The sequence below is a fragment of the Eucalyptus grandis genome, chromosome 3 (assembly GCF_016545825.1).
Source record: "Eucalyptus grandis isolate ANBG69807.140 chromosome 3, ASM1654582v1, whole genome shotgun sequence".
Taxonomy (NCBI): domain Eukaryota; kingdom Viridiplantae; phylum Streptophyta; class Magnoliopsida; order Myrtales; family Myrtaceae; genus Eucalyptus; species Eucalyptus grandis.
The window spans coordinates 53,058,068-53,067,725 of NC_052614.1; the positions used below are offsets into that span (position 1 = coordinate 53,058,068).

General features: G+C 40.8%; 1 protein-coding gene and 2 long non-coding RNA genes across 3 annotated transcripts; 2 read left to right on the forward strand and 1 right to left on the reverse strand.

The window, feature by feature from the left end:
- Positions 1–215: 215 nt before the first annotated feature.
- LOC120292134 lies at positions 216–1,998 on the reverse strand. Its single transcript, XR_005549804.1, has 3 exons — positions 1,872–1,998; positions 1,255–1,310; positions 216–473 (listed from the first exon to the last, which is right to left on the reverse strand). It is a non-coding gene; the product is annotated as an uncharacterized LOC120292134 (long non-coding RNA).
- An 853-nt stretch (positions 1,999–2,851) lies between these two features.
- On the forward strand, positions 2,852–3,080 carry LOC120286060. Its single transcript, XR_005549805.1, has 2 exons — positions 2,852–2,939; positions 3,048–3,080. It is a non-coding gene; the product is annotated as an uncharacterized LOC120286060 (long non-coding RNA).
- Positions 3,081–3,526: 446 nt separating this feature from the next.
- Positions 3,527–7,558, forward strand: LOC104437707 (pleiotropic drug resistance protein 1-like). The gene is given in 15 exon segments (XM_039309780.1): positions 3,527–3,760; positions 3,872–3,962; positions 4,068–4,256; positions 4,259–4,368; positions 4,454–4,735; positions 4,856–4,874; positions 4,877–5,168; positions 5,242–5,402; positions 5,485–5,588; positions 5,700–5,855; positions 5,932–6,046; positions 6,131–6,294; positions 6,400–6,732; positions 7,036–7,326; positions 7,421–7,558. Coding segments are annotated over 15 exon segments (2,538 nt in total). The 5' UTR covers positions 3,527–3,667.
- The last annotated feature ends 2,100 nt before the right edge of the window (positions 7,559–9,658 follow it).

Sequence of the window (9,658 nt, forward strand, 5' to 3'; positions counted from 1 at the left end):
AGCGAAGCAAGTGTCTCCGAGTCACGCATGATCACCTGAATCCAATAACGGAGCTACAACTTAATATCTAAAAGGCTAACGCGTTAAAAAAAAATCTATCACACAATCTCACATCGTCCCATATCTACCCAAAAATCAAAACCTAAGCTCTGATACCAACAAATGTCACACCCCGATTCACAAGAAGAAGGGCATGACACGGCCGTCCTTTTTACCAAAGGACGCAGCCTCAACGTAACCAAAATTTCAACCCGATATCAACATATATACATCCACATATATATATTTGACAAAAAGGGGCAATTGGTTACAATATCAGAGTATATATATGTTCCACAAACATCAAAACATAAACCTTTTACAAAAACTAACTTATAAACTTATGAACTATGCATAAGCCATACCAAAAAGTTCCACAACAAAAGTCCTCCCTGAAGCGAACGCTCACGCCTACTCGCGACTCGCTGAAGAACCTAAAAAACAAGTAGATGAGAGGAGTGAGCTACCACGGCTCAGTGAGTAACACATTTCTTCTGAGCGGATCGAGAAATCACTATACACATTTTAAAACATAACTCAAAACATAATCATAACTCAAATACCAAAAGTACCAATGGTCGAGTCCATTAGTCAATCTCGTAAAACATGCATCAATGGTCTATTCCATTGATTAATCTCATCAAATCGTATCGATGGTCTACTCCATCGACCAAACTCAAATCACACGTCAATGGTCCACTCCATTGATCAATTCATGCTCAAATGTCTAGCCATGGTCACGAGTAACGCCCGTGACAAGACGACCAAGATTCCCCCCTTGGCAAGGTCTCCACATATTATTAGCCGGTGACTCGGCCCACAAGGATATCCTAGAATAGTATGCGCATACCCACACCCCTCAGGGTCCATAGAGATATTGAGCACAATAACAACTCGAAAGGGAATCATATCACAATATCCAGTAATCCAACATTAGAAAGAGAATCATATCACAACTCGAAATTTGATATATAAATATCAAAGCATTCTCCAAAACATTTCAAGGTTCTTTTACAAAGAATTTCACAAATCCTTTTCAAACAACTATTCAAATCGAAGTCGGAATATAACTCCTTCGAATAACAAAAATGTTAGTAATAGCTCGATCCTCTTTAATGCAACAAAATATGCTTTTTATCAACTCATGGAACATATAATCCATCACGTTTCTCAAAACATGAGTTTAAAATACAAAGAGGAAATAGTGTCACTCACCTGGGAAAAGCCAAAAATCAAATACGACGCTCACACGAACCGATGCATTCGGATTCCTAACAATTAACGGGAAAATAGCAAAAAACGAGTAAAAAATGATATTCTCATAAAGACTCGCCTATATACTAGGCCTATGAGTCGATAAACGACACATACGCGCCCCAAAAGCTCACAATTTACCATAAACCCATCATTTTCAGCTAGGCGCGGCCCATGCGCCAACTTCGTCACGCCATAACTTCCTCCACAAAATTCCGTTTCAAGCCGTCTTATAGTCTTTAGAAAGCTCTCTTAACGTACAACAACAACCCCAACTCAGCCGTCCCAAAACAGTACCGGAAATAACAAAAAAAAAAAGAGACTCGAAGCCACTGTTCGCTACAGTACCAGATTGTGCCTCCAACTTCAAAATCCCGTTCCGAACAAACCGCAAGCTCAAATCACGATCCGGAAGATGCTATAGCTTCACAACATCCCAAAGTACCCTTTCTAAAAAAAATTTACAGCTTAACGACTCAAAAATTAGCTTCGCCACACAAATACCCAAGAAATCCGAATTTCGAGCCCTAATTGCGGCAATTGCTTCAAACAAGTGATTAAAGGCTTCAAATTCTTACCGGCCTTGCAAAACACACTTGAGTCGGCTTGATGAGGCGTCCGGGTCATGAGTGCGCCAAAATTTTCCCTTTTTCCCTTTTTCCTTTCTCTTCTTTCTCTCTTCTCCCCTGTTTTGCGTCTTCCCTGTTTCTGCCCGTGCTCTTCTCTGTCTCTCCCTCTTTCTCTCTTTTTAAAGCCCAGCCGAAGGTTCTCCCACTTTCCTTCAGCCTCCCTTTTTTGACTTTTCAAACTCTTCTTTTCTTTTCTTTTCTTGTTTTAAAACCCATATATTACAGCTCAAATATATGGAGGAACAGTGGGAAGGAGATCTTCTCAAGGTCTAGCAGGGATGAGGATGAGGAGGAGGCTCTGAAGTGGGCTGCTCTCGAAAGACTTCCAACGTATTTGCACATTCGGCAGGGCATTCTCGCAGAAGAAGAAGGCCAGATAAGAGAGGTCAATATCGAGAATCTTGGATCGATAGAGAGGAGGAACTTGTTGGAGAGGTTGCTGAATACAGCTGAGGAAGACCATGAAAAGTTCTTGTTAAAGCTGAAGAAGAGGATTGAGAGGTACATGCTGATGACTTTATAGCCACTTCAGAAATTTAATTAGTTGGTCACTGCAATAGTTTTTGAGAGCATGTTAAAAGGGGTCTGATTTCTTTTCTTTCTTTTTTACCCGGAGAAAGAAACTTTGTCTTAGAAATGGTATTTTCTTCTCTGAGCTGAAAGTTTCATGATAAATCTTGATAAGGTCTGTATTTGTACTTGTGCATCATAAACAGAGTTGGACTGGATTTTCCTACAATTGAAGTCCGATTCGAGCATCTACATGTCGAGGCAGAAGCTTATGTTGGAAGCCGAGCTCTACCCACAATATTTAATTTCACTGCCAACATACTTGAGGTTATTCAGGGTCAATTCATGAAATATCTGTTTTCTCTTGGATTCTGCTCAAACTGACTGAACACCATCTCATATTAACAAATATCAATAGGGTTTTCTCAACTATTTTCACATCCTTCCAAGTAGAAAGCAACCATTACCGATCCTCAATGCTGTCAATGGAATTATCAAGCCTTGCAGGTAAGGAGAGAGAGAGAGAGAGAGAGAGTTTCTACAGATTTTTTGTCAGCATACGATGCTCAGTGAAGTTATCATATTGTTGACATTATTTTTATTTTCCTTTTGCAGAATGACATTACTTCTGGGACCTCCAGGCTCTGGGAAAACCACGTTACTTCTAGCATTAGCTGGGAAGCTCAGCAAAGATTTGAAAGTAAACATAAAGAAAGTACCCTTAAGAACTGTCTTACTTCAGTAGAGAAATCTTTTGTGTAAGTCAAATAAAGAGATTCTGAATCTCAGTTCTCGGGAAGAGTCACGTACAACAGACATGGGATGGAAGAATTTGTACCGCAGAGGACATCAGCTTATATAAGTCAATATGATCTCCATACAGGAGAAATGACTGTTAGAGAAACTCTGGCTTTCTCAGCCAGGTGTCAAGGCGTCGGACACCATTATGGTGAGTTTGCTCTATTTTTCTTGTTATCATGATTCAAAGAGTAAATTCAGGAAAAGTGCCAGGGTTTAGAGTTATAATACTACCATTGTTTTTCAGATATGCTAGAAGAGTTATCAAGAAGAGAGAGGGAGGCAAACATCAGACCCGATCCTGATATAGATATCTTTATGAAGGTTAGAAATGAGACCACGACTAAGGAACAGTCGGACAGCTTTCTGATTGCAGATTTTGCATGCTTATATTTTCTTTCTTCTGATATGCAAAATATGGTCAAAAACATGGATTAATGCCTGTAAGAGCTTCTATGTATCTTAATCTTCTGCAGGCAGCTGCCCTGGAAGGGCAGGAGACTAATATTGTTACCGATTATATACTCAAGGTATGAGCAAGAAAAAAGACTTTTGGTACATTCTTTTGTTTTTTCCACGAGGAGGAGGATAAAACGCAAAAACTGAAAATTTCTGTTCTTTTCTCAATGCTTAAAATTTAGATTCTGGGACTTGAAATCTGCGCCAACACGATGGTGGGAGATGAAATGATACGAGGCATCTCTGGTGGACAAAAGAAACGAGTCACGACTGGTAAGATCCAGAAGGCGGCTTTAGTATCCCGTTTTGTTGGATGATTTCAATGACTTTTCCATCAAGTTTGGTTGGTTTGTTGAATTTCGCGTTGACATAAAACAGGAGAGATGCTCGTGGGACCTGTCAAAGCGCTCTTTATGGACGAAATATCCACTGGCTTGGATAGTGCGACGACATTCCAAATAGTGAGCTCACTCAGACAGTCCATACACATCCTCAATGGGACTGCTCTAATATCCCTCCTCCAGCCTGCGCCAGAAACTTACAACCCGTTTGACGATATCATCCTTCTCATGATGGGCAAATAGTGTATCAAGGTCCCCGAGAAAACGTGCTCGAGTTCTTTGATCACATGGGTTTTAAGTGTCCTGAAAGGAAAGGAGTAGCTGATTTCTTGCAAGAAGTAATATTTTCAGATCACTTTTTTTTTTCGTGCATTGGGTGACAATTGACACATCCATAATTATGTTCCGCAATTTGATCCGTAGGTGACTTCAAGGAAAGACCAAGAGCAGTATTGGGCGCATAAGGACTCCCCTTACAGGTTTGTAACCGTCAAGGAATTTTCCGAAGCATTTCAATCATTTCACATTGGTCAGAAAGTCGGCGACCAACTTGCGATCCCGTTCGACAAGTCGAAAGCCCATCCAGCTGCTCTAACAACTAAGAAGTACGGGGTGAGCCAGAAAGAACTGTTGAGAGCTTGCATTTCGAGGGAACTTTTGCTAATGAAGAGAAACTTATTTGTCCATATTTTCACAATGTTACAGGTAAGCAAGTTGAAGAATTGGTTTTCCTAATTTAGTCTGTAATTCTGACTAAGCGATGCATTTAATCTGTCAATTTTATATGTAATGTCCTAATACTTCCTTGTTCCCAATGAACAACAGCTTATGTTTATTGCTTTTATAAAATGACGGTGTTCCTACGGACTAAGATGCACCGAGATACAGTGATGGACGGTGGGATTTACATCGGTGCTCTCTTCTTCTCTTTTACCATTGTAATGTTCAATGGATTCTCGGAGGTTGGCATGACCATCACGAAGCTCCCCGTTTTCTACAAGCAGAGAGACTTCTTCTTTCCTGTGTGGGCATATTCGTTACCCACATGTATCCTGAAGATTCCGAGCACTCTTGTAGAAGTTGCTATTTGGGTGTTCATGACTTACTATGTCATAGGCTTTGACCCTTGTGCTGGAAGGTTGATCAAATTACAGTTTTTAAAAATTTCAAACTGCGATCCGAGCAGATACTGATAAAATCTATGCTACCAGGTTCTTCAAACAGTATTTTCTGCTGCTATGCCTACATCAGGTGACGTCTGGATTATTCCGGTTTGTTGGGGCAATAGGAAGGAATATAATCGTGGCAGGTACTTTTGGAACGTTTGGATTACTGTCCATTGTGGTCTTTGGCGGATTCATCATATCAAGAGGTCAAACAGATGTCTAAAATATTCTTGTTTCGGTTTGCATTTCACATATACAATTTCCTGATGTGACATCATTTGAAATCAGATGATGTTAAACCATGGTGGATATGCGGTTATTGGATCTCCCCAATGATGTATGGACAGAACGCAATGGCTGTAAATGAATTTCTTGGAAAGCAGTGGAGACATGTAAGGAACCTGTTGCAAAACTTTTATTAAAGACAATACAAAGAATTAATAAAGGTCGTTAAAATCGTTAAGAGTATTAACTGATGAAGTTTTGAAGCATTTGTGGTATAGATTCCACCCAACTCCACAGAACCTTTAGGAGTTTTGGTCCTAAAGTCCCGTGGAATTTTCCCTGAAGCACATTGGTATTGGATCGGAGTAGGAGCATCAATTGGATACATTTTTCTGTTCAATATCCTGTTCACTGTCGCTTTGAAATATCTTGACCGTAAGTCTCTCCCACAACGCTGTTATTTTCAGGATTCGGTGTACAGTTTTGTTGAATGAATTACTTTTTGCTGCACCATTTGGGAAGCCTCAAGCTGTACTTTCAAAAGAGACACTGGCAGAGAAAATCGCAAGCAAGAATGGAGAGGTCATTGAGCTATCATCAAGGGGGAGCCAGAGGTGTACATCTGGTGAATCTCGGAACCAACATATCTTGTACTTTTTTCCTGTCAGGTGGAAGTTAAGCTAAAGGTATAACTATCATGATAATACAGAAAAAGAGACTGGACGGCGAAGAAGCACCACATCAGGAACATTGTCTCCGAGAGTTGGGAGAATAAACGATTCAGACCCCAATAGGAAACGAGGAATGGTTCTTTCGTTTGAACCGCTTTCCATTACTTTTGATGATATCAAATACGCCATAGACATGCCCCAGGTACTGTTTGCTTGGAAGATGCTTTGGTTCTGACAATTGAACTGATGGGCAGAACTTTTAGATTTGTGGAACATAACTGAATCAGCGAGTTGTTTACGTTTTCAGGAAATGAAAGCTCAAGGCATTCCCGAAGATCGACTGGAACTTCTAAAAGGTGTAAGTGGTGCTTTCAGGCCAGGAGTGTTGACAGCTTTAATGGGTGTCAGCGGGGCAGGAAAGACCACTCTAATGGATGTGTTGGCTGGAAGGAAAACCGGTGGATACTTTGACGGGATAATCACCATATCTGGGTACCCAAAGAAGCAAGAAACATTCACTCGCATATCGGGATACTGCGAACAAACCGATATCCACTCTCCTCACGTTACAGTTAGTGAGTCCTTGGTGTATTCCGCATGGCTTCGATTACCTCCTGAAGTGGATTCTGAAACTAGGAAGGTAGAGACATTACTTGGTCTATTAGTTTTATGTCATCAGGCATCTTAGATAAACTCTTTACATGTTTATCACTGGGAAAGATACCTTACAACTTTTCAGAACAGGTTTTCTTAATAATCTGCACCTGACAGAATTTTTTTCATGGTTTACATCATTTACCACATCGATCGAAAGAATTTTTGGCATCTCTCAAAGGATAACCACATCTCATAGACATTTCAGACAGCATAATATTGTCGCGGCCTTCACAAGTCCCTCCCAGCATTTAGAGTGCTAGCTAGAAATTTGATCCAACTTCTGCAGATGTTCATTGAAGAAGTGATGGAGCTCATAGAGCTTACCCCGTTACGAGAAGCGCTAGTTGGGTTGCCTGGTGTGAATGGCCTATCCACTGAGCAAAGGAAAAGGCTGACAATTGCAGTGGAGCTCGTAGCCAACCCATCAATCATATTCATGGACGAGCCTACTTCTGGCCTCGACGCCAGGGTGGCTGCTATAGTAATGAGAACGGTTAGAAACACAGTTGATACAGGACGAACTGTTGTTTGTACCATCCACCAGCCAAGCATCAACATATTTGATGCTTTTGATGAGGTTCGGTGAAATTCTTATATGGGACCAAGCTACCTGTTTGCTTGTATTTTCACAGAATTTAACTATCTGAGAGATTTTTCTTATTGATATGCAGCTGTTGCTTCTGAAAAGAGGTGGAGAGGAGATCTATGTCGGTCCATTAGGCCAGCGTTCCTTACACCTGATCAACTACTTCGAGGTGAGCTCACTGCTGTGCAGTAATAGACTGAGTTTAGATTACATTGAGCTTTAAACGGTAACATTCATGTGTTAAATTGAAGGGTATTAGTGGAGTTCCAAAAATTAAAGATGGATACAATCCAGCGACTTGGATGTTGGAGGTGACGACAGCTCCTCAAGAAGAAATCCTCGGGGTTGACTTCACCAATGTGTACAGGAATTCAGAACTGTTTAGGTAAGAAATTACTTTTCAGAAGCAGAAACATTTTCGTTATTCTGGTGGATAAGCTCAAAGAGATTATCATAAAATTGAACCTTGAAAAGAAAGAGAGATTAAAGGACCAGTAGCAGACCATTCACATGTCCGGTGTCTCTAATGATGGAATCAGGAGAAACAAAGCTCTGATCAGGGAACTAAGTACACCTCCACCGGGTCGAAGGATCTCTTTTTCCAACACAATATTCACAATCCTTCTCCATCCAGTGTATAGCTTGCCTATGGAAACAACACTGGTCGTATTGGCGGAACCCGGCATACACAGCCGTGAGACTTCTATTCACAACTTTCATCGCTTTAATGTTCGGCTCGATATTTTGGAATCTCGGCTCCAAAAGGTAATGGACACAAATCCCTATGCATAGATAGATTAGCACAACCCTTTTTTTTGTTAGGAAAAGGGAAAATAAGTATACTGGCTCAGTTACAGCATTATTTGCTCAAAACTCACGGGACCTGCAGGAGAAACCGGCAAGATCTCTTCAACGCCATGGGCTCTATGTACACGGCTGTCCTTTTCATAGGATTTCAAAATTCGACGTCAGTTCAACCCGTTGTGGCTATTGAGAGGACAGTCTTCTATCGAGAGAGAGCGGCTGGAATGTATTCTGCTCTGCCTTATGCCTTTGCACATGTATGGACATGTTTCACTTCTGTAACTCAGTGAGAGAATTAGACTGGGTAGTTTATTGGAAAATAGTAATGACTACATGACCTTAGCACTCTAAAGAGTTTGGAGAGAATTCATCACATCATTTGACAAAACTGTTTTGCACAGGTTATCATCGAGATACCCTACATCATCATCCAAACTATCATCTACGGAGTAGTCATCTATGCAATGATCGGGTTCGATTGGACAGCCAGCAAGTTCTTTTGGCACATCTTCTGTATGTTCTTCACCTTGCTATGCTACACTTTCTATGGGATGATGACCGTGGCAGCCACGCCCAACCTAAACATAGCCGTCATAACCTCTGCTGGATTATTTTGATATGGAACCTTTTCTCAGGATTTGTCGTGCCTTGAACAGTAAGTTCATCGATATCTTCACTGAAAACAATAGAAAAAGACTTAAAAAGGAAAAGCATAACTGATGAGGGCTCATGCTTTTGTTTTAACAGAGAATACCTATCTGGTGGAGATGGTATTACAGGGCATGTCCAGTTTCTTGGACAATGTACGGACTGGTGGCCTCGCAGTTTGGAGATGTTAAGGACAAGCTTGACACTGGCGAGACGGTGGAAGAGTTCGTGCAGAGTTATTTTGGGTTCAGGCATGATTTCCTGGGCGTGGTTGCGATCGTGCTGGTCGGATTCCCTGTCCTCTTTGGATTCGTCTTTGCCTTCTCAATCAGAACATTCAACTTCCAAAAGAGATGATGACAGCACAACAGGAGATCGGAAAGAAATTGAATATAAGTTCAGTCGTTTATATATATATATATATATATATAGATCAAAAGGCATATTGAAGAAAGTGGAATATAATTTCGTAGGGTCAGTCATAAAGGAAAGCGTGATCGTAACGAGTACTCCGAGCAATTCTATAAATGACTTCCAACTCGTCTTCCTGCTCCTATAAAGCATGGTCGTAAAGCAAAGTTCATGTATATATAATTATTCCACTCGTGCTCCATGCTTAACTCAAGCTTGTCGGATGCCGTAGCATTTACATATGGTGAAATAAGTTTCAAAGCTAGAGATCCTTGAAGTGAGGTGAAACAGCTTTCTTAATGTTACTTTTGCAATTATTGGACTGTGTTTGAAGGCTGGATAGTGGATATAATTTCAGATAGGACAATGCTTGGGACAACTGAAAATTCTAATATGTTGGGACGCTGTCCAGATAAAAAAATCCAATCTAAGAGGTGTCGCATGATCTGAATATCTCCGG